General features: G+C 38.9%; 1 protein-coding gene and 1 long non-coding RNA gene across 9 annotated transcripts in view; one reads left to right on the forward strand and one right to left on the reverse strand.

Annotated features, from left to right (window-relative positions):
- Positions 1-8,539, reverse strand: part of SLC10A7 (solute carrier family 10 member 7) — a 261,442-nt gene extending 252,903 nt beyond the window's left edge. For 6 of the 7 annotated variants that reach the window (XM_010361375.2, XM_010361368.2, XM_030922599.1 and 3 more), the window contains exons 1-2: positions 8,186-8,539; positions 3,598-3,680 (exon numbers count right to left, since the gene is read on the reverse strand). In XM_010361375.2, the coding sequence (XP_010359677.1) occupies positions 3,598-3,680; positions 8,186-8,285 (183 nt within the window). In that variant the 5' untranslated portion in view covers positions 8,286-8,539. Of the gene's footprint in view, positions 1-516; positions 1,769-3,597; positions 3,681-8,185 lie in introns of those variants that run through there. The other variant, XM_030922616.1, reaches the window with a different exon arrangement.
- Positions 8,540-9,025: 486 nt separating this feature from the next.
- LOC115892336 overlaps positions 9,026-25,429 on the forward strand; it is a 35,412-nt gene continuing 19,008 nt past the window's right edge. Inside the window, exons 1-3 of one of the 2 annotated variants that reach the window (XR_004052224.1) lie at positions 9,026-9,186; positions 9,586-9,689; positions 12,836-13,381. This is a non-coding gene — a long non-coding RNA (uncharacterized LOC115892336). Of the gene's footprint in view, positions 9,187-9,585; positions 9,690-12,835; positions 13,382-25,429 lie in introns of those variants that run through there. The other variant, XR_004052225.1, reaches the window with a different exon arrangement.

The following is a 25,429-nucleotide window of genomic DNA, read 5'->3' on the forward strand; positions in this document are numbered from 1 at the left end:
TAAAACATATTTTTTAAAAAGGACTAAAAAATGGATGTTAATAGTTAATAGTAGTTATTTTTAATCTTTCTAATCTTTCTACAATAAGTAAATACCACTTTTTATTACAACAAGTTATAAAAGTTATAAAACAACAAGTTATAAAAACTAAAATGTGCTCAGAAAATACTGCTGACCTAATAAATGACAATTAGAAATTGCCACTGCATCGGGATGATGATACAGTAAAGAACCCAGCAAAACGACTCACAACAACCAACCATGTTGGCTCATAAGGGGCTTTTTAACAATAGGGAAGTGCTTCTAAGAAAGATTTTCAAGACTTCCACAAAATCCCAGAGTCATATATTTTTCCATATCTTCTTCATACAACCATAAAGATAAAACAAGATAACAGAAAAGAACAAGAAAGTAAACCCTGTAAATCCCAAAATAGTTATTATTCCATACATACCCATGTAGAATTTGGGGCCACATAGTCAAATAAGTGCCATCATGAATAATCAAAAAGTTGGCTCTGCATCATAGTTTGTTTATTCACATGTAATATAGGTCAAAATTCATTAAAATAAACTTAAGAAGACACTCCACATCATGTACTGATTATACCAGAGTCTCACTGACAGCATCAAGCATTGCTTAAAACCAGGGCTCTGATTGGGACACAGAAATATTTTCATTAGACACCGATTTCTCTTGTAACCCTTCATCTGCCATTTCATTCATTTGCTGAGAGTCAGGCTCATAGCTCTGGGCTTGAAACAAACAGTATAAGTCTAAAGTTTAGAGTTTGCTATATTTGCTTTTCTGCTAATAGGATAAAAAATAATAATTTTTACAGAAAAATAAAGAAAAACCTGCATCGTCTGCCCTACTCAGGACCTTTTTTCAGCCCCTGAGTCTCCTGCTCACCTTTGTTTCCATCCCCAGCACCATGCCTTGTAGCCATAAGCACTTAATTGATATTTGTTTAAACAAATTTGCCCTGCCACAGTTGGCTAAGAGACAAATCCTCCAAAACTACAGGTTTGAAGTGAACTAAATATGAATTTTAAATGTGACCATATTTCACTTCAATACAACAAAATTTCAAAAAACTAGAAATTAATAGTCATAAAACTGAAGACTCAGCATTGCATTAGTACAGTGTCCTTTATAATTTTAACAAATTAGTAAAACAAATTTTAGAATACATGTCATTAAATCAATGTATGAATCATACAAGAAATGTTCAATATAAATCAAACTTGAATGGGACCAACACAAATGCTTCCAAATAAACTCAAATCAATAAAAATTCACTGTCTCCCGTGTGCAAAAATGAACTATTTTAGGACCTAATAAGATATACAAATCGTAATCCCCACTGAAATGGATTTAGGATTAGTAACTAGTAAACAAATATGACTGCTACCTCCTAAGTTACAAGTTACCCATGAAATTAGCAGGGTTTAGAAGTGGTTTAATATTACACAATGATACAATCTAGGACATCTTAAGTTAAATGGCTTTTGAAAATGACTTAATGTTGTATTCGTTTGAAAAGGGCTTTTCATGGAAGAAATGGCTTTGATTGCTGCTTAGATACCACAATAAAGCACGAGATCATGGCATTTCATTAGATCCAAATTAGCTGGATGACTGAAGGTTTCTTAGGTGCTTACAAAAGAAGTCAGTCCTTAGAGAAATGCTGACAGCTGTGACATTCTTCCTTCTTCAACTACTTCATCCCATAAAGTTGGCTGCTTCACAGAACCGCATTAAGAAGCTAAGGAGTGAGAGAAATCAAGTCGCTTTCTGGATTTCCCATGGCATAAGTAACAGCTTTAGCCATTAAGCAGCCACCAGGGGACATAGAACAACGTCCCAAGTAAAGGACTTGGGTTAGAAAGCTGCTCCATAAAGAGCATTAGCCAAGGTCAGCAGGAAGATCTCCAAACAAGACCAGTCCAACATTATGGTAGTGGCAAGTATCTTTCTGTATCACTGTGCCCCACATTTGAGAACCAATATTAGAACTCATATGTTGACAGAACAAAAAGTCTGTGCCCTGTAAGTAGTAATCATGGTCCTCTCATATCAATATTGTTTACCAAAATTGGAATTTGACATACTAGGAAATCTCATCCCATGTCAGTTATTTTCAGAAGAGCAAGTAATCACAGAAAATATTTACAATTCTTGAGACACAATTTATCAGTTATAGACACTACACAATGATCCTATGTATATGAAAAAATACCCCAATGAGGCCGGGCATGGTAGCTCACGCCTGTAATCGCAACACTTTGGGAGTCTGAAGTGGGTGAATTATTTGAGGTCAGGAGGTTGAGACCAGCCTGGCCAATGTACTGAAACCCCACCTCTATTAAAAATACAAAAATTAGCCAGGCGTGGTGGTGGGTGCCTGTAGTCCCAGCTATTTGGGAGGCTGAGGCAGGAGAATCACTTGAACCTGGGAGGTGGAGGTTGCAGTGAGCCGAGATGGCACTACTGCCCTCCAGCCTGGGCAACAGAGTGAGATTCTGTCTCCTCAAAAAAAAAAAAAAAAAAAAAAAAAAAAAAAAACCCAGTGAAAAGATTTATACCAACCTGATGGCTACAGAATACATAAATTTAGTAAAGTCATATTTTTTCCATGTTGCTACTAGGGTGGTCTAAGAAGGAAATAACTAAATTTAGTCTTCATTCAAATCACACTTAAATAAAGGTAAGACATGATGCTGGACCAGAATTTTAATTTTTAAAGCCATTTCCAAAAACAAAAAAAACCTTCTTATAGTGAGATATTCCCATCTACATAAGAACAGGATGTTAGAATGATAGTTTTATGTAATTTCTTCAAGAGCAAATGGGTATTTTCTCCTCTCTCATTTTCTTCCATTGTAAGTCAAAAGAGAATCATAAATTCTACTCTTCCTCTCTCACAAGTAAATGTAAAAATGTCTGAATTTCTTTACTTCCAAGAGAATCTCATGTTCGGTGAAACCTGAATCAGCAAATGACATTACATATATATGGGTATGCTGTGTGTGTGTGGATCTCTCTGTGTGTATATATATACACACACACATATGTGTCAAATGAAAAACACCAATATTTCTCTTAAGACATCTATTAATATTTAATAGATATGCTAAGGAACAGTAAGCTTTTCTAAATAAAAATTAGTTAAATTATGACAAATTAATCATTATTTGAATAGCATGAGTCCTGGAAACCAAAGATGATCCACAAAAGTTATGGAAACCAAACTGAACATCAACAGCTCAAATGTGCCCAGGCATAGTAGGTACCACTGTAGTTACCACCATAAGCTGAGGTAGAACTAAAGTAGATGCTTCAGTTCAGCTGTCATATTAAAAACACACTCATTATAACCACATCCTCAGGGCCCATGCTGCTCAACTGTACAGCTTTTATAATGCATGTATGCAGGAATGAAACACAAGTCCTTTGCCGACCAAGTTATCTTCTGCTACAGTGAATCCTTCAGATTATAGCTATAAACAGCTTTACCAGAGGACTCTGAAATTTAAGGTAAGTACAAATTAAATTTTTCTCCCTGCTTTTCATGTGTCCCATAGATGACAGTACCTCTGTTTTCAATGACAGTCCACTGTTAAAGAATATAGTTGCAACAGCAATGTAGGATACAGTTATTTCTGGCTTCAGTGGTCCTAAAAAGAGAAAAATGAATTATTGTTAGAAAAGAATTTCAACAGATAACTTAGCACAAAAGAAGAATCTATTTGTTCACGCCTGTAATCCCAGCACTTTAGGAGGCTGAGACAAGTAGATCACTTGAGGCCAGGAGTTCAAGACCAGCCTGGCCAACATGGAAAACCCAGTCTCTGCTAAAAATACAAAAATTAGCCTGACATGGTGATGCATGCCTATAATCCCAGCTCCTTGGGAGGCTGAGTGGGAGGATTACCTGAGCCCAGGAGGCAGAGGTTGCAGTGAGACGAGATCACACCATTGCACCACAGCCTGGGCAACAAAGCAAGACTCTGTCTGAAAATAATAATAATAATCATCATCATCATCATCATCTACTGAAGGACAACAAATGGTACTTTAGATATCAGTGTCACCCCTAGCGTCCTACTGTCCCAACAGAGGTAAGCATTTGTGTGATACAGCCTAACTCCAGAGAGCATTTTCCAGAGGGCAAGGACCATGGCTGTCTTGCTCAGCACAGTATCCTCAGACCAGAAGAATAAAGACGCACACAGAAGAGCACGTAAGCAACATCCCTCAATACAGGTCCTAATTATATCTATCATGGTATCAGCGCTTATATAACAATCAAAATACCCCCGAACCCGAAGAAGAGTATCAATGGAAGAGGTTCCCTTCTCTTTAGCAAATATTATTTCATTTCTTCTAGGATACCAGAAACAAAAGCTTGTAATCACACACGCATTCAGTTCTGCCCAAGAGTATTCATTCTACAAATACTTATTAAGAACTTGCCATGTGAATGAGATAATGCATATAAAGTACTCAATAATATATCGCTATGACTGTAATTATTATTAAATTATGTTAGGCCCTAGAGATACGTGATGACCCAGTCAGGCTTGATCCCTGCCTTCCAGGAAATCCTCTCTGGAGTTAGGATAGCAGCATTCAAATGTGTTAACACTGTGAGAACAATAGTTAAAAGTATCATTTGTGAGTTGATATAAGTATCATTTGTGACATGTACACAATTGACTTGAAGACCTAATGTGCTAACAAAGAACAACATTCTTTCAAAAAATGCAGTCCTGAGAAAATGACATTTTATACCTGTATATCAATGGTTCTCCAGCAGTGGCAATCTTGCCTTCCATGGACATTTGGCAATGTTTAGAAATGTTTTTTGGTTGTCATAACTTGGGGGATAGGATGTGCTACTAATGTCTAGTGGGTAGAGATCAAGAATTGTATTAAACATCTTGGAAGGCATAGAACGGCCCCTCCAACAACAAAAATTGTCATGTTCAAAATGTCAATGTGCCAAAGCTGAGAAATCTTAGTATATGGCAACATTTAAAAAAATCTAAGATCATCTCCTATATGGCATTCTATTCAGTCCTCTTGTACTAGATTGAATAGTGTCCCCCACTCCCAAAATTCATGCCCACCCAGAATCTGTGAATGTGATATTTTTGGAAATAGGGTCTTTGCAGATGTAATCAAGTTAAGATGAGGTCTTATTGGATTAGGAGGATCATTAATCCAATAACCGGTATTCTTAAAACATGGAAATTTGGACACAGACACATGCACAGGGAAGACAGCCATGCGATGACAGAGGTGGAGAGTGGAGTTATATTGCCACAATCCAAGGAATGGCTGGCAACCATCACAAGCTAGAAGGTGCAAAGGATTCTTTCCCAGATGTCCTTTGGAGAACATCTTGACCTCAAGACTTCTGGCCTCTAGAACTGTAAGAGAATAAATTTATGTTGTATTGAGCCACCTGGTTCATGGTAATTAGTTGTGGCAGCCCTAAGAAACTAATACACTCACTTAGGCAAAACAACAGGACAACAATCATGGATCCTCCAAAGCCTGAAACTCTCTACTTGCTCGATATACGGACAGAAGACCAAGCTCAGAAAAAACAACACATATATATAATATAATATAAATATTATATAACATAATATATAATAAAGTCTTCATATATATAACATAATATATAATATATTATGTATATAACATATTTTATATATTATGTTATATATGTTATATAATGTTATATACATAATATATAATATACATAATATTTCAAGGCTCCTCTGAGAGAGAATATATATTATACATAATATATAACATAATATATAATATGATAATATATTATATATTATGATATATGTTATTTAACATAATATATAATATTTTATATATAGAGAGAGAGAGAGACAGAGAGGATCTACTATGTCTTAGGCATTTGTAGTACAACAATGAATAAAAGAAACAAAGATTTCCTCAAACGCTGTAATAAATTATGTAATATGCCTGGCATTTACACAAATCATTTTGCTGAGATCTGAGAAAAGGGAGGGAAAGGGAGAAGGCAAGTGCAAAAGGCATTACATTTGGGGGCAGTGAAGGCTTGTTCCAAAACTTTTATAAAGAGGTACATTATCTTTACACTTATGAGTGAATCTGTCTCAGCAGCTCACACAAGCAATATTTCTTCAGCAGCTAAGCAGGGTGATTCAGGAGCAGATTTTAAAGTCAAGGAATCTGGCTTGCTTGGGAAGTAGAAGTTTCCCAGGAATGTTAAATACCCTGGTTTCCGATAGTTCCTCTTCCCTAAGCTAGCTACCTTAACCTAGAGAGAGTCACCTGGCATCAAGCCTCAATATCTTCAACTGTAAAAGAAGCATGTTGGCTTAAAACACTTTAAATGTTACCCTCTCACTCTTAACATTCTATTGTAATTAAACAAAGGAATGAATTATCCTACATTAAAGACATAAGGACTAGTGAAAATGGGAAATGGCATTTCTATGATAGAATAATGTATCAAAATGTTAATAAGCAGAGTCTATGGAACACATAAGTTTGTAGAATCTATCTCATACATGCCACTGCAGAAAAGCCCCACGGAAATGATTCAGCATTCAACACCTTTCTTCCCACAGAATATTTGGGAATGGAAGGTAAAAGATATTTTGCCAAATTTAGCCCCTGCAGATTTAAAGTTAAAGATCATGCATCCTCTGTAATTTCATCTCAAAACTGAGCAAATAAGAGATCTAACACCAGAAGCGATACCTAGTGAAGTGTGTATTGCAGATCATGCAAAGGTACTCTAAGTCTTACTATTCATTTAGCTCCGGGGATAGGGGGGTCTTCATTTGACAGACCTGATCTTCACAAGAGTTTCCCAAAAGTTCACAGAGCAGCAGTGTTAAAGAAGAAACTATTACCATCAATCAGAGGGAGAAACCACCAGGAATAACTGCTTTATTCTCATAGTTACATATTCTATACATTTTGTTCTTAGTTGAATACAGAAGAACAAAATTTTAAAACAAACAAAAAAGCCTTCATCTCCACAATTTTGGTTGAAATAATTGCTTTTAAAATGTTCCCGGAAGCTACTTCTAAACAGAGTAATGGGGTGGAGGTTAAGGGGAGAAGGGACCACTACTGTTCTCCTGAGAGATCATTTCATTCACTTCCATCATGTTTTAACAAAAAGATACAAATAACTTTAAATATCGTCCTGAGCGCTTCCTACTATGAAAGATTGTGCCTGTTCACCTCTGTCCTTATTTGCTCCGGTTGCATGAGTTAGGTATTAAACCTGTCAATAAGCTTGGAAACTGACAAACAAGGTCAAAAAGATAAGCGAATTGAATAAATTCAATTAATGTTTATGAAAAGTAGGACAAGACTGTCTAAAGGTATTGGGGGGTGGGGCATAAAAAACCTAATATTTCTAATGTTCCTACCAGTGCCCATCACCTCCAGTACAAAACTCCCACTATTCAGAGATCTAAGTATGCTTTCAGTCCATCTACATTTCCTTGCCAAAGCACACACTACACTACACATAGTCTAACAGTCTGTATCTGTTAGACTGCTAGTATAGCAACTCAATCCCGGCAGCACACGGAAGTAGTGCCCTGTAATGAAAGAGTGCAACGTGTCAGTCGGCTTGGGAGTTTCTGGAGTGCCAGCAACTACAGCAAATCATCACTCTTCAACATGTGGGCCATAAAATCTGAGTTGGGGGCGGTGGTGTCCCTTTTTCTTGTTTTTCCTCCACTTTTTTTTTAATGTGGGGGCGGGGAGGACTCGAAAGTAGATTCGATAATAAGGTCCACTCCAAGATAGATACTGAACTCTTAGCAACCTAGATTCTCTTGGGATAGGATGCTACTTTGAAGGCAAGAGGAGTAAGTTTCATTCTCTGTAACCTCACTTCTTGTCACTGAGGATAGTCATTGTTTGTCTACGGTAAAGGCTACCTGCGCTGAAATTCCTTTGCCCCGTTCCTAATTACAAGTTCCCTCTGGGATTGGTAAATTAGAAAATCAGCAAAAGGGCCAAAGGCTGGTCAGTACCCCTGAAATTGGCAAGCGCTTGCAATGAGGGTTGCCCCACCTTTCCAAGACTAACAAATTAGTTCTGAAGTCGGAGCCACGGCGGAGCCGGCAGAGTCAGCACTTACCCCCATTCACCCCTATGGACGGCTCCAGTTTAGCTCCGGCGATCGCCAGCACTATTCCGACCATGAACCAGTCTTTCCTCATTCTCTCCAGCAGCCTCATACTTGTTAGGGTGGGTGGGTTTTGTTTATTTGTTTGGCTTTTTTTCTTTTCAAGCTCCGATCACCTAATCCCTGGAGCGTCTCCACACTTTCCTTGGTCCCTCCAGACATGCAGCAGAGCAAGTCAAATTGCCAGTTGTAAACTAAAGACCTGGGGGTTGCTCCGGCGGCTTTGAGGAAGGTTGGGAGTAGTAGTATCCAGTGACAGGAAAGTCTCACTGAGCGCCGCCATCACTACCACGCGCCTCCGAATACACGCGCACAAACGCCCCCAGCGCCTCCGGCCGCGGGCTCGCAGGTGCTGATGCTTTGAAAGGAAGAACTTGGACCAGGCCGACAAACGTGGGCAATAGGGCAAGGGGGACTGGCGGCCGGATGGGGCTGACAAACCCACCGCTGCCGAGACCTGCGGAACTTTCTAAATGACAAGGGGTCGGGGAGAGCGTCGTAAGGCACCACAGCCAGCAATCTTCACTGATTGTCCTTCTCTAACAAACCTTTAGGCACAGCCACCTAAAGGTTTGTTTAGGTGGAGCATATCTCCATGGAGAGCCTCTCTTTTGCTGTGCCATGACTCCGCGGGCAGGGCTGACGTGTGCTTGGGGCAAGGGATTTCTCCGTTGAAGCTGCGACAGCGGGATGCAAGTCTGGAGACGCGCTTCTTCGGGACATTACGGCTCTTCCACGACGCCAGCGCTGACGTGTGCGCGGGCGGGAGGGGAGGCCACTGGATCTGCGAGTTCCCAGCCTGAGCTACAGGAGTTAGAGGTGTCCGCGCGGGAAAGTGGCTCGCTGGTGGGCGGGGAGCCTTAGTCCTGGCGGTGGGTTGAAAATCCGGCGCCGGGCAGACGCCCACGTTTGCTGAACCCCGGCTTGCCGGCGTTGGCTGCAACCCAAGGAAGGTGGGCCGGACCTCGCCAGGTCGCTTGCCTGCGGGTGGGCATTTGGCCCGGATCCCCTTCCCTCCGCGGCCCACACCTGTCTCCGGGACTGGGGAGGACTGCAGGGATCGGGGCAGCTTTGCCTTTGCGGGCGAGAGTGAGAGCTCAAGTCTTCCCGCCAACCAAGCTACTCGCGGGCGGAGTGGGGTCTGCGCTGGCAAGCCCCTGGGCGTGCGGGTGCCCGCTCTGGCTCGATCCCAGGGCTGACCTACCCAAGCCACAGGAAGACTCAGGGAAGAGGGTCGGGGATTCCAAAGCGGGGGTGGTGGGGGATTGAGTCTGAGAGGTTGGGGAGTCCTACCTTCCCTTGCCACGAGTGCTAGTTCTGTCTTCCAGTTTCTTCCTTGAAATGTCTTGTAGCAACCAGTGACATCGATGGTTTCATGAATGGACTTCCTACCGGTAGACCCTGCAAGAGCATGAACTCCTCTATCATTCATCCAGATGAAGAAAGAAAGAAAAAAGTATGTGACGTTTTCAAATAACCTGGCACCTGCCACTTTAATGGTTAAAAATAGAACTTAAGGTTTGGAAGAGATTGTTTCGTGATGCCAGACTTTAATTCTGAATTTATTCAAAGCTGGAAAGACACTCGTTGTGTCATTTCCTCTATTTAATTTAGCTTTGTCTTGATGGCACGACTTCCAGAAACTAAGCCACTTTAAGAGTTGTGCTCCCAGTTGTAGGTTACACAGTACCAAGTGTCATCTAATTATACATCAGGCAACATGAAAAAAAAAAATAATTTCAAGATAAAAAGAACTTAACAGGGAGACATAGATGACATTAAACAGTTTACTCTGAAAAGAGACGGGTACATGAAATATGATAAAATTTGATGTTAATTGTCAGGCAGGCAGAAGATAAGTGAAGATAAATGAAAGATAGTTTACAACATAATTATTTTCTTATAGTAATTTCTTAGTAGGTTAAAGAGTCATACGTCTCAGTCATTGAAGGCATAGTTTCATATTAAAACATCATTAAACATTAAGTTTACAGAAATTGAGCTGTTTTAACTTTACAGCTGTTCACAAATTATTTACTAAGACCTCTTTGATCTGTTTAGAGCAGAATCTAACTCAGAGATTTTTTTGTTTTGTTTTTAATGATACTTAAAGGAAAAGAATATAAGGTACTGTGAATTATATTCTCTTAAGGGCGGTGTGTGTTTGCTGTGGATGCTGAAACAAATACTCGAACTTGGATGCCTTCAAACAACAGAAATTTATTATCTCACAGTTCTGGAGGACAGAAGTCCAAAATCAAGATTTTGGCAGAGCCACACTCCCTCTGAAGGCTCTAGGGGAGAGTCCTTCCTTGCCTTTTCTAGTTTCTGGTGGTGCCTTCCTTGGCTGGTAGCTACAGTGCTCCAATCTCTGCCACTGCTTTCACATCACTTTCTCCTCTGTATTTTTTTTTCTAGTGGCCACGTTATTCTAGTCTCTGCATCTATCTTCACATTGCACCTCCTCTTCTGTGTGTCTTTTATAAAGACACTTGTCATTGGATTTAGAGCCTACCCAGATAATCCAAAATGATCTCTCAAGATCCTTAACTCAATCACAGTAGTCCCCCCTTATTCTGGAAGGATACGTTCCAAGAACCTTAGGTAGATGCCTGAAACTGCTGGTTGTGCTGAACCCTATCTATATATGCTATGGTATTTTTTCCTATATGTACATCCCTGTGATAATTTTTGGTTTATAGATTAGGCACAGTAGGAGATGAACAAATAATTAATACAGTCAGGCATCACTTAACCACCGGGTTACATTCTGAGAAATGCATGGTTAGACGATTTCGTCATTATAGAAACATCATAGAGCATACTTACACAAACCTACATAATATAGTGTACAACACACCTAGACTATATGGTATAGCCTGTTGCTCCTAGGCTGCAAACCTATACAGCATGTTACTATACTGAATACTGTAGGCAGTTGCAACACAGTGGTATTTGTGTATCTAAACGTATCTAAACACAGAAAAAGTATATTAAAATTACAGTATAAGAGGTTTTTTTTTAATAGAGTCAGACGTGGTGGTGTGTGCCTCTAGTCCCAGCTACTTCGAGAGGGTGAGACGGGAGACTCACTTGAATCCAGGAGCTTGAGGCCAGTCTGAGTAACAAAACAAGATTCCATTTCTTTAGAAAAAACATGGTATACCTGTATAGAGCACTTACTATGAATGGAGCCTGTAGGACTGGAAGTTGCTCTGGGTGGATCAGTGAGTGAGTGGTGAATGAATGTTAAGGCCTAGGACATTACACTATTGTAGACTTTATAAATACTATACTTGGGCTACATTTAATTTAACATTAGTTTTTAAATTCAGTAATAAATCTTAACTTACTATAACTTTTAACTTTATAAACTTTTTAATTTTTAACTTTTTGACTTTTGTTACAGCACTTAGCTTAAAACACATTGTATAGCTGTCCAAAATATTTTCTTTATATTCTTATTCTATAAGTTTTTTCTGTTTACATTTTTGTTTTTACTTTTCTAAACTTTTTTTAGAAAAACTAAGACACACGTTTTGGCCTAGGCCTGCACATGGTCAGGATCATCAGTGTCACTGTCTTCTACCTCCACATCTTGTCCCTGTAGAAGGTCTTTAGGAGCAATAACCTCTATAGAGCTGTCATCTTATATGATAACAATGCCTTCTTCCAGAATACCTCCTGAAGGACCTGCCTCAGTCCCTTTGGGAGATACTGCTCTTTTCAGAAATATGTCTATGGTGTTTTGCTTGATTTCTTGTTTTCATCATGGATTTGCATAAATAATGTGTTGCATTATGACATTACAATGACGACATTTTCACTAGATAATAGGAATTTTTCAGCTTCATTATAGTTTTGTTTTTTGTTTTTTGTTTTTTGTTTTTAAGAAAACGGGTCTCACTCTGTTGCACAAGCCTGAGTGCAGTGGTGCGATCATAGCTCACTGCAGCCTTGAGCTCCTGGGCTCAAGCGATCCCGCGTCAGCTTCCCGAGTAGCTGGGACCACAGGCACACACCACCACACCCAGCAGCTTCATTATAGTCTTATGGGAACACTGTCTTGACCAGAACATTGTATATAGCACATGGCTAATAAAATAGAACAATTAAGTTTTAAAAAATAGGGAGATTACTTGAACACAAGCAGTGTGATACCACAGCAGTATCTGGTAACCAAGATGGCTACTAAGTGACTAAGGGCAGGTAGTGTCTACAGCATGGATATGCTGGACAAAGGATGGATTTATGTCCGGGACAGTGCAAGATTTTATCACACTACTCAGAACAGCTTACAGACTAAAACTCATAAATTGTTTATTTCTGGAATTTTCCACTTAACAATTTTGGATTGTGGTTGATGCAGGTAACTGAATCATGGAAAGTGAAACTGAAGATAAGAGGGGACTGTACATATGTATATATGCTTTTCCAAATTAGGTAACTGTACTCTGTGGAATAGTGGCTCCCAAAGACTCATGTTTTCCTAGAACGTCAGAATTGGACCTTAGTTAGCAATCAGGTCTTTGCAGATATAAATAAGATGAGGTTATGCTGGATTAAGGTGGATCCTAAATCCAGTGACTGGTATCCTTATAGAAATGTCATGTGGGGACACAGGAGAGACACAAAGAGGACAGCCCATGTGAAGATGGAAGCAGAGATTAGAGTGATATGTCAGCAAGCCAAGGAACGCCAAGGATTTCCAGCAACCACGAGAAACTAGGAGAGAGGCATGGAGTAGCTTTTTTTTCTCAGTGCTTGTAGAGCAACAAACCCTGCTGACACCTCAATTTTAGACTTCCGGCCTTCTGAACTATGAGAAAATAAATGTTGGTTGTCCTAAGCCATTCAGTTTGCAGAATTTTGTTATAGTAGCCCGGAGAAATGAATACAACAGCATTCACAGCTTCCAGGATTTTGATGTGAATTTGCCTTTGATGTGGCCGCCATTCACCCCACTATAAGGCCCATCTCTGCCTTCTCTCTTCCAATACTCTCTTCATTCACTCTTCTATCTCCTCATTTTTTTCTGTCATTTTTTTCTTTCCACTGCTTCTCACCTTAGTTTTTTTTCTTTACCTCTGCCATTTCACCAGTCACCATCCCAACCAAAATGGACACATAAAAGCAAAATTCTTTAAAAGACACACAATAAACTTTGCTTACTCAATAAATACTAAATTTGTTTATTGAACACATATTTAATGTGCCCTTCACTGTATGCCAGGCATGTGTCAGATGCTGAGCATTCAATGGTGAGCCAAAAAAAAAAAAGACACAAAACTTTCCTTCATAGAGCTTATGATCTAGTGCAGGAAACAGATGCAAACAACTTGTGGTTTGTGGAAGGAAAATCGCAGGGTGTTGAGAATAGTGTAGACTGGAGAAAGCAGGCATCCCTGATGTCTGAAGAGTGAAGAAACGTGAGTTGCTCGGACAAGGAAGAACTTGACACTTCATGGAATTTAAAGACCAGTGTAACTAGACCAGTTAGTGAGGGGAGAGTGATAGGAGAAAGATGGAAACCTGGGTAGAGTGCAGACCATATGAGACCTCTCATGTTGCAGTGAGGGATTTATTAAAAACTAGAAAGTCACAGAAGGATTTTAAGCTACCAAGTGTCATGCTCGGTCTTGCTGAAGGGATTATCTTAGAAGCAGTCTCTGGACAAATAGTTTGGGAAGTGACTAAGTCAATGGAGCTGGAAAAGGCAATTAGTATAAAAACTATTAAACAGGAAAAATAAACTACCGGTCACCTGTAGGGGAATAGAAAGGAAGTTGAAAATGACTCCCAGGAATGTGTTTGGCAGATAGATGCTGGTGCCCTTGTTTTAGCTGACAAATCTACAAAGTAGATTTGGGGAATCGATCTAAAATTCAGTTTTATATATCTGGAATTCAGGGTTGACTGGAGTGTGTCAATAAAGCTGTCCGGAAGGCAGGCAAAATAAGAGTTCCATCTCTGGAGAGTGGAGTTGGCTCAAACTGTAGCTCTGGGATTCTTCAACAACAGATTATGGAAGCCATAGGCATTAATGCAGTAAATATCTATTTTCTAAACTTTGTTACTTACACAAACTACTTGATTTCTTGGAATGTGGTTCATTTACTTATTCATAATATGTATGAATGATTAATTTTACCAAAAAGGTACAGGTACACCTATGCCTGCTCTCACAGAGTTTATGTTTCATAAAATGGTGATAGGAATTCTATCTCATTGGGCTGATGAAAAGATTAAATGGAATAGTATATATCCATTATCTTGCATGGAATAAATGTTTACTCATTCACTTATTCAGCAAATATTGAGCTCCTGCTTTGTAGTAGGCACTAATCTAAGTAGTGGGGTTATAAGGAAATAGAAGAGACAAAGTTTCAGCTTTCCTTGTGTGTTCTAATAATAATAACATAAAGAAAAAGGTGGCAAGAAGTGACAAGTGCCATGATGAAAATAAAGCAAGGTCATGTGATAGAGTAACAAGGGGGCTACTTTAATTGAAGTCAGAGAAGGTGTCTTAGTTTGGGCTACTATCACAAGTTACCCAAGACTGAGTAGTTTAAAAAACATTTCTTGTAGTTATGGAGGTTAAGAAGTCCAAGATCAAGGTGTAGACAGATCCCTGGCAGGTGAGGGTCCACTTCCTGGTTTGCACATGGCTGTCTTGCTGTGTGCTCACATAGCAGAGACAGACAGCAAGCTCATTGTATCTTCTTAGAAGGTAGCTAATCCCATCATAAGGTTTCTACCCTCATGACCTAATCATCTCTTAAGAGCCCTGCCTCCAAATACTATTACATTCATGATTAGGATTTCAAGATGTGAATTTGGGGGAAAGGGGCACAAATAATCTTTAACAGAAAACTTCTCTGAAGGGATGTGATTTAAGCAGAGACTCGAATCATGTGGAAAAGCCCACCATGCTTCTATCTGGGAGATGAGCACTTTAGACAGAATAAACTGCTCATAAACAATCCACATAAATGCCCTAAGGTGGGAACTGTCTTGGCATCTGTATTAGTTTCCTATTGCTACTGTAACAAATTACTACAAACTTAGTGGCTTAAAACAACACAACTGTATTATCTTACAATTCAGGAACTCACAAGTGCTAAATGAATGTCACTGGACTAACATCAACAAGTTGGCAAGGCTGCAAGCCTTTTTGGAGGTTCTAGGGGAGGACTGCCTTTCGTTTTCCATTTTCTAAGGCTGCCTGCATTCCTTGGCTCCCTGCTCTTCCATCCTCATAGTAGTGGCCCATCAAGTCTTTCTTGGGAAGAATCACTCTGACAGCGACTCTCCTGCCTCTCTCTTTTACTTATAAAGACCCTTCTAATAACATTGGTGTTGTGGGCTGAATTGTGTTCCTCAAAAAAGGTATGTTGAAGTCTTAGCCCCTAGTACCCCAAAATGTGACCTTTATTTGGAAATAAGGTCTTGACAGTTATCAAATTAAAATGAGGTCATTAGAGTAAGTCCTAATCTGACTGGTATCCTTAAAAAGGAGGAAACTTGGACACAGGAACACACATAATAAGTAGCAAGACAATGAAAATACGTGGGGGGAAAATGGCCATGTGACTGGAGTGATGCATCTACAAGGCAAGGAGAGCCACTAATTGGCAACAAACAGCAGAAGCTAGAAGAGGCAAGAAAGGATTTTCCCTTTAGAGCCATCAGAAACAGCACAGCCCTGCCATTACCTTGACTTTGCACTTCTAACTTCCAGAACTATGAAATAACAAATTTCTGTTGTTTTAAGCCATCTAGTTTTTGGTATTTTTTTTACAGCATCCCTAGGAAGTGAATACACTTGGGTATACCCCAATTGTATCCAGCTACTCCAGGATAACCTGCCTAAATCAAGAGCCATAACTTAATCAAATCTAGAGTCCCTTTTGCTATGCAAAGTAGCATATTCATAGGCACTGGGGATTAGAATATGGAGATCTTTGGGGGTCGTTATTCTGACTATCACAGCATATTAAAGGCATGTTAAAGGAATAAAAAGAAGACCTCAGTGAGGGATGAAGGTTGGGGGAGGCAGGGATCAGATCATCCAGATCATGTATGCCTTTATAGACCAAGCTACAAAGTTTAAATTTAATTGTGATGAGAAGGTGTAGGGAAAATTCTAAGCAATGAAAGTACATCGTTTTTAAAAGATTGCTCTGGATGCTGTGTGGAGGAGGAATTTTAGAGAAGAGAAAACAGGAGGCTTTTCGGATAGTTCAAGGGAAAGATTCTGTTGATCTACACTACAGAGGCAGTGGTAGTGAAGAGAAAGAAAAGCAGAAATTTTGCATTCATGTTACAGCATTTGCTGCTGGATTGGACTTAGGTAAATGAGGAAAAGAGTAATCAAGGATGACTCCTAAATTGCATTAGGTTGGTGCAAAATTAATTGCGGTTTTTGCCATTTAATGACAAAAACCGCAATTACTTTTGCACCAACCTACAGCTAAATCCACAGGTTTGGGTGAATGTTAGTCTGTTAGGGTTCTCTAGAGGGACAGAACTAATAGGATTATATATATATGTGTATATGTATATATATGGGACTTTATTAAGGAGTATTAAACTCAAAAGATCACAAGGTCCCACAATAGGCCATCTGCATGCTGAGGAGCAAGGAAGCCAGTCCAAGTCCCAGAGCTGAAGAACTTGAAGTCCAATGTTTGAGGGCAGGAAGCATCCAGCATGGGAGAAAGATGTAGGCTGGAAGGCTAAGACAGTATAGTCTTTTAATGTTTTCCACCTACTTTATACTCTGGCTGTGCCTGCAGCTGATTAAATGGTGCCCACCCAGATTAAAGGCGGATCTGCCTTCCCCAGCCCACTGACTCAAATGTTAATCTCCTTTGGCAATATCCTCACAGACACACCCAAGATCAAGACTTTGCATTCTTCAAGCCAATCAAGTTGACACTCATCATAAGTCCACCCCTTGTCAATTTGAACCCATACACATCTCCTGATATCATACATAATCTTCAAATAAAGACAATCATAAGGTCATAACTATGCCTAACATAATACAACTATCTTTTGTACAACTAGAAACACACCAATCCCCAACCCAAATGCTATTACATAAAGTTAACAATACTTAAATGCTGATATGAAGTCAATAAATCTTATGTCACATGATAAAGGAAAAAGGAAATAAAACAAACATTTTTCTTAGTGCAAGTGTATACATGCACAAACATGTTTTTAACAAAAGCAGGAGGAAATACTCTTGAAAATTACAGTCCCTGTATCTGCAACTGGTCATGTCGTCATAGCTGGAATTGATGACTACCTTTTTCTGCTACCCATTCTGTATTCCCTTTGCCTTCAATAAGTACCTCAGCAGGTCGTAGTTTTTTTCCTGGTGGAGTGACCCAAACCTTCATTCCTGAAGGGTCTGAGTCATTTGTAGTCCTGCCTGGACTGGGCTGTTGTCATTTCCCATTGACCTTAATCACAGGGCATGGTATTACTAAGAGATGCCCTAATGGATCTCCTGTATTCCATGCATACTCTTCCTTACCTCCACTGTGGAGTAGTAGACTGATTTCATCTTGATAGTCTGGGTCAGTCACCCCAGCCAACACTGTAACTCCCTTCTTAGCCTGTTGACTTAAAGGTAGGAGGAGTCCAAAGTGTTCAGGTAGAAATCTTAACTTCCAGTTTAGTGGAATTGTTGTGTCTTCTAGTGGCAACATTCCTCCCTCTGGAACTAAGACCTGTAGGACAGCAGAACAAGGAAGCAAAAATTTTGCTAGTGGATCATGAGGGTTGATGGTCACTGGTGCCACTTCCACTTCCACCCCTTGATTCCTGGACCCATGAATCCTGGCTAAGGGAGAAATAGTACCATATATTGGATACTAATTCAGAGCGTCGGCCTTCTGGAGAACTTTGACCAGCCCTGCAAAGTATTGTCACCTAGTTGGCATTGTAATTGTGACTTCAAAAGGCCATTCCACTGTTCTATCAATTCAGCTGCTTCAGGATGATGGGGAACATAGTAAGGTCAGTGAATTCCATGAGCATAAGCCCACTGCTGCACCTTTTTTTTTTTTTTGAGATGGAGTCTCCCTCTGTCGCCAGGCTGGAGTGCAGTGGCGCAATCTCGGCTCACTGCAAGCTCTGCCTCCCAGGTTCATGCCATTCTCCTGCCTAAGCCTCCAGAATAGCTGGGACTACAGGAGCCCACCACCATGCCTGGCTAATTTTTTGTATTTTTAGTAGAGATGGAATTTCACCATGTTGGCCAGGATGGTCTCGATCTCCTGACCTCGTGATCCACCTGCCTCGGCCTCCCAAAGTGCTGGGATTACAGGCATGAGCCACTGCGCCCAGCCTGCCACACTTCTTTAGCTGTAAAGTGAGTGCCTTGGTCAGAGACAATGCTGTGTGGAATACCATGACGATGGATAAAGCATTCCATAAGTCCATGGATGGAAGTCTTGGCAGAAGCATTGTGTGCAGGATAGGCAAACTCATATTCAGAGTGTCTATTCCAGTGAGAACAAACCTCACAGACACACTCAGAATCAATACTTTGCATCCTTCAATCCAATCAAGTTGACACTCGGTATTAACCATCACAGTTAGTATCATTTACAAAGATAGAAGAGATGGGAAAGCAGATTTGGTGAGGAAAATCCAATTTGCTTGAGACAACTTTAAGGTGCCTATTATAAATCCAGGTGGAGATCAGGCAGTTGACTAAACATTTCACAGAGGGCGCTCAGGACTAGAGATAAAAATTTAGGAATCGGCATAAGTGGTCTTTAATGACTTGGGATTGGAGATTACTGAGAAAGACAATGTATACAGAAAAGAATCTTAATGAAGTATCTTAGTCTATTTAGACTATAACAAAAATAGCATGCACTTGGTGACTTAAGCAACACACATTTATTTCTCACAGTCCTTGAGGCTGAGAAGTCCAAAATCAAGGCACTGGCAGATTCAGTGTCTGGCATAGGGCTGCTTCCTGGTTCATAGATGGCTATCTTTTCACTGTGTTCTCACGTGGGAGAAGGCAGCTAGAAAATTAACTGGGATCTCGTTTAAGGACACTCATCCCGTTCATGAGGGCTCTGCTCTTACCTCCCCAAGGCCATACCTCCCAACACCATCACAGCAGGGATTAAGGCTTCAACATAATGAACTTTGGGGAGATACAAATGTTCAGTCCATAACGTAAAGGAACTCGGGTTAGCTACCACCATCCAGAGTTGCCACACTTTTCTAAAAGTATGACCCTGCTCTACTGAAAGATCTTCAATGACCATGTTTCCTACAACTCCTTATTCTGACAAACACTGACCCACATATCTCATTTGATTTTCTATTATCCCCCTTCTTGCAATCTTGGGTGAGATTTTTCTGCTTTTATAACTTTTTGAAATGCTATTTAATTCTCCAGGAATGGTCCTCCTATTTTTGTAAGTCTAAATCCAGTCCCACCAAGCCTTCAAGTCTCTGCACAAATGTTTCCTTCACCCCAAAGATTTTTCTGATGGTTTCCAGTCATGAAAGAATTATTCTGTTCCCTAACTCCCTAGCATTTTATCTCTATCCCTCCTAGACGTGTGAACTCATTAAAGGCAGGCTCCACATCTGATTCATCTTTTGATCCCACCTTGATAATGCTTAAAACCACTGCAAAAAATATGTATATAACTTGAAAAAATCACTTGAATGTATAATATGGCTTAGTTTTGCTTTAAGTATAGGTCTCTTGTATGAAAACATTTCAATATTCCTCAAATGATTCTGTTGTAAAAAAAAAAAAAAAATCCTTATTACATAAATTAAGATACCACTGAATAAATCTCTTCACATTCTTACATTTTGTTTTTAAAGATATTTTTCAACTCAATTTCTTGGTACTTTTTTAACTTTTATTTTAGGTTCAGGGGTATACATGTACAGGTTTGTTACATAGGTAAACTCATGTCATGAGAATCTGATATACAGATTATTTCATCAGCTAGGTACTAAACTTAGTACCTGATAGTTATTTTTTCTGATCCTCTCCCTCCTCCTAGCCTTCACCCTCAAGTAGGCACCACTGTCTGTTGTTCTCCTTTTTGTGGCCATGTGTCCTCATCATTTAACTCCCACTTATATGTGCAAACGTGGTATTTGGTTTTCTGTTCCTGCATTAGTTCGCTAAGGATGATAACCTCCAGCTCCATCCATGTTCCTGCAAAGGAAATGATCTTGTTCTTTTTTATGGCACCATAGTATTCTATGGTGTATATGTATCTCATTTTCTTGATCTAATCTGCCTCTGATGGGCATTTAAGTTCATGCTATGTCTTTGCTATTGTGAATAGTGCTGCAATGAACATACGTGTACATGTGTCTTTATGGTAGAATGATTGATACTTTTTTTGGGTATATATCCAGTAATGGGATTGCTGGGTCAAATTGCAGTTCCGTTTTAGCTCTTTGAGAAATTGCCACACTGCTTTCCGCAATGGTTGAACTAATTTACTCTCCCACCAACAATGTATAAGCATTTCCTTTTCTCTGCAACCATGCCAACAGGTGTTATTTTTTGACTTTTTGGTAATAGCCATTCTGACTGGTGTGAGATGGTATCTCATTATGGTTTTCATTTGCATTTCTCTAATGATTAGTAAGGATGAGCTTTTTTTTTCATATGCTTGTTGGCCACATGTATGTCTTCTTTTGAAAAGTATCTGTTCATGTCCTTTGCCCACTTTTTACTGAGGTTGTTTGCTTTTTGCATGTAAATTTGTTTAAGTTTATTATAGGAGGTAGATATTAGGCCTTTGTCAGATACATAATTTGCAAATATTTTCTCTCATTCTATAGGTTGTCCATTTACTCTGTTGATAGTTTTTCTTCTAAGCAGAAGCTCTGTAGTGCAGTTAGATCCCATTTGTCAATTTTTGCTTTTGTTGCAACTACTTTTGGTGTCTTCATCATGAAATCTTTGCCAGTCTCTATGTCCAATATCTTATTTCCTAGGTTATCTTCCAGAGTTTTTATAGTTTTGGGGTTTACATGTAAGTCTTTAATCCTTCTTGAGTTGATTTTTGTATATGGTATAAGGAAGGAGTCCAGTTTCAATTTTCTGCATATTTCTAGCCAGTTATCCCAGTGTCATTTATTGAATAGGGAGTCGTTTCCCCAATGCTTGTTTTTGTCAGTTTTGTTGAAGATCAGATGGTTGTAGGTGTGTGTGTGGCCTTATTTCTGAGCTCTCTATTTTGTTCCATTGGTGTATGTGTTTGTTTTTGTACCAGTTTCATGCTCTTGGTTACTATAGCCCTGTAATATAGCTTGAAGTCAGGTAACATGATGCTTCCAGCTTTGTTCTTTTTGCTTAGGATTGTCTTGGCTATTCTGCCCCTTTTATTGGTTCCAGATAAATTTTGAAAGAGTTTTTTTCTAGTTCTGTGAATAATGTCATTGGTAGTCTGATAGGAATAGCATTAAATCTGTAAATTGCTTTGGGCAGTATGGACATTTTAACAATATTGATTCTTCCTGTCCATGAGCATGGAATGGTTTTCCATCTGTTTGTATAATTTCTGATTTCTTTGAGCAGTCTTTTGTAACTCTCTTGTAGAGATATTTCACCTTCCTAGTTACCTGTATTCCTAGGTATTTTACTTATTTATTTATTCAGTTATTTATTTATTTATTTATTTTGTAATTATCCATGAATGGGATTGCATTCCTGATTTGTCTCCCAGCTTGGCTGTTATTGGTGTGTAGAAATGCTAGTGATTTTTGTATGTTGATTTTGTATCCTGCAACTTTGCTAAAGTTATTTATCAGCTGAAGGAGCTTTTGGGGTGAGACTATGGGGTTTTCTAGGTATAGAATTATGTCATCTGCAAACAGGAATAGTTTGAATTCCTTTCTTCCTATTTGGATGCCCTTTATTTATTTTTCTTGCCTGATAGCCCTAGCCAGGACTTCCAATACTATGTTGAATAGAATTGGTAAGAGAGGACCCTTATCTTGTGCTGATTTTCAAGGGAAATCCTTCCAGTTCTTGCCCATTCAGTATTATATTGGCTGTAGGTTTGTTAGATGACTATTATTATTTTGTAGTATATGTCTCTACGTAGTATATGAGAGTTTTTAACATGAAAGTATGTTGAATTGTATCAACAGTCTTTTCTGCATCTATTGAGATAATCGTGGATTTTGTCTTTAGTTTTGTTTATGTGATGAATCACATTTATTGATTTGTCTATGTTGAACCAGTCAAAGCCTATTTGATTATAATGAATTCTCTTTTTGATGTGCTGTTGGATTTGATTTGCTAGTATTTTATTGAGAATTTTTGCACCTGTCTTCATCAATGATATTGGCCTGAACTTTTCTCTTTTTGTTGTGTCTCTGCCAGTTTGGTATCAGGATGTTGTTGGCCTCATAGAATGATTTGGGGAGGAGCCCTCCTCAGCGTTTTGAAATAGTTTTAGTAGGAATGGTACTAGCTCTTCTTTGTACATATGGTAGATTTTGGCTGTAAATCTATCTGGTCCTGGCCTTTTGTTTTTGGTTGCTAGATTATTTATTACTGATTAAATTTTGGAGCTAATTATTGGTTTGTTCCATGAATCAGTTTCTTACTGATTCAGTTTTGAGGGGGTGTATGTGTCCAGGAATTTATCCATTTCTTCTAGATTTCCTAGTTTTTGTGCATAGAGGCGTCCACAGTACTCTCTTAACAGTTATTTGTGTTTCTGTGGGGTCAATAGTAACATCTCCTTTGTCACTCCTAATTGGATTTATTTGGATCTTCTCTCTTTTCTCCTTTATTAGTCTAGCTAGCTATCTATCTTATTAATGTTTTCAAAAAAAATCACCTTCTGGATTCCTTGATCTTTTGAATGGTTTTTCATGTCTCAGTCTCTTTCCATTCAGTTCTGAATTTGGTTATTTTTTATCATCTGCTAGCTTTGGGGTTGGTTTGATCTTACTTCACTAGTTCTTTTAGTTGTGATATTGGATTGTTAATTTAAGATCATTCTAACTTTTTAATGTGGGTGTTTAGTGCTATAAATTTCCCTCCTAACACTCCCTTAGCTGTGTCCCAGAGATTCTGATATGTTGATCTTTGTTCTCATTAGTTTCAAAGAACAACTTGATTTCTGCCTGAATTTCATTATTTACCCAAAAGTCATTGTGGAGTAAGTTGTTTAATTTCCATGTAATTATATGGTTCTGAGTTATTTTCTTAGTCTTGATTTCTATTTCTATTGTGCTATAATATGAGAGTGTGGTTTGTAACATTTGGGTTTTTTTGTTTGTTTGTTTTTGTTTTTTTTGCATTTGCTAAGGATTTTTAAAATATCTGATTGTGTGGTCGATTTTAGAGTGTGTGCCATGTGGTATTGCGAAGAATGTATAGTCTATTATTAGTGAGTGGAGAGTTCTGTAGATGTCTGTCAGGTCCATTTGGTCCAGTGTGGAGTTCAGGTCCTGAATATCTTTGTTGATTTTCTGCATTGATGATCTGTGTAATAGTGTCAGTGCGTGTTGAAGTGTCCCACTATTATTATGTGGGTGTCTAAGTCTCTTTATAGGTCTCTAAGAACTTGCTTTATAAATCTGGGTGCTCCTGTGTTGGGTAAATATATATTTAGATCTTCTTGTTTAATTGAACCCTTTACCATTATGTAATGCCCTTCTTTGTCTTTTTTTTTTTTTTTTTTTTTTGACATTTGTTGGTTTAAAGTCTGTTTTGTATGAAATCAGGATTGCAACCCCTACTTTTTTCTGGTTTCCATTTGCTTGCCAACTTTTCCTCCATCCCGTTGTTTTGAACCTGTGGGTGTCATTGCATGTGAGTTGAGTCCCTTGAAGACAGCATACTATTGGGTCTTGCTTCCTTGTCTAGCTTGTCACTCTGCGCCTTTTAATTGGGGCATTTAGCCTATCTACATTCAAGGTTAGTATTGATATGTTTGTATATGATCCTGTCATTGTGTTTTTAACTGGTTATTATGCAGGCTTGTTTATGTGGTTGCTTTGTAGTGTCACTGGTCTGTGTACTTAATTGTGTTTTTGTAGTGGCTGGTAATAGCCTTTCCTTTCCGTAGTAGCACTCCCTTCAAGAGCTCTTGTAAAGCAGATCTGGTGGTAATGAATTCCCTCAGCATTTGCTTGTCTGAAATGGATCTCATTTCTCCTTTGCTTAGAAAATTTAATTTAGCTGGATATGAAATTTTTGGTATGTTGATCTGTTATCATTAGTTTCAAAGAACGACTTGATATCTGCCTTAATTTCATTATTTACCCAAAAGTCATGGCTTACATATTTTTTTCTTTAAAAATGTTGAATAGAGCCCCTCAATTTATTCTGGCTTATAGGGTTTCTGCTTAAAGGTCTGTGGTTAGCCTGATGGGGTTCCGTTTGTAGGTGACCTACCCTTTCTGTATAACTGCCTTTAACATTCTTCCTTTCAATTTGACCTTGGAAAGTCTGAGGATTGTGTATCTTGGGGATGATCTTTTTGTGTAATATCTTGCTGGGGTCCTCTGTATTTCCTGAATTTGAATGTTGGCTTCTCTAGCAAGGTTTGGGGATGCTTTCATGGCTGATATCCTGAAATATGTTTTTCAATTTGTTTGCCTTCTCCTCATCTCTTTTAGGGAAACCAATGATTAGTAGATTTTGCTTCTTCATATAATCCCATATTTCTTGGAGGTCGTGTATCTTCCTTTTAATTCTTTTTTCTTTATTTTTGTCTACTGTCTTATTTCAGAGAGCCAGTCTTCAAGCTCTGAGATTCTTTCCTCAGCTTGGTCTATTCTGCTGTTAATACTTGTGATTGCATTGTGAAATTCTTGAAGTGTGTTTTTCAGCTCTATCATGTTAGTTCAGTGTTGTTGTTGTTGTTGTTTTTAATATACCAGCTATTTTGTCTGTTGGCTCTTGTATCATTTTATTGTATTCTTAATTTCCTTAGATCGTGTTTTGGAATTCTCCTGAATCTCAATGATCTTCATTCTTATGCATAGTCTGAATTCTATTTCTGTTATTTCAGCCATCTCAGCCTTGTTAAGAAACTTGTTGGAGGACTAGTGTGGTCACTTGGAGGACATAAGACACTCTGGCTATTTGAATTGCCAGAGTTCTTGCATTGGTCCTTTCTCATTTTTGCATGTGGGTGCTCCTTTCAGCCTTGT

The sequence above is a fragment of the Rhinopithecus roxellana genome, chromosome 2 (assembly GCF_007565055.1).
Source record: "Rhinopithecus roxellana isolate Shanxi Qingling chromosome 2, ASM756505v1, whole genome shotgun sequence".
Taxonomy (NCBI): Eukaryota; Metazoa; Chordata; class Mammalia; order Primates; family Cercopithecidae; genus Rhinopithecus; species Rhinopithecus roxellana.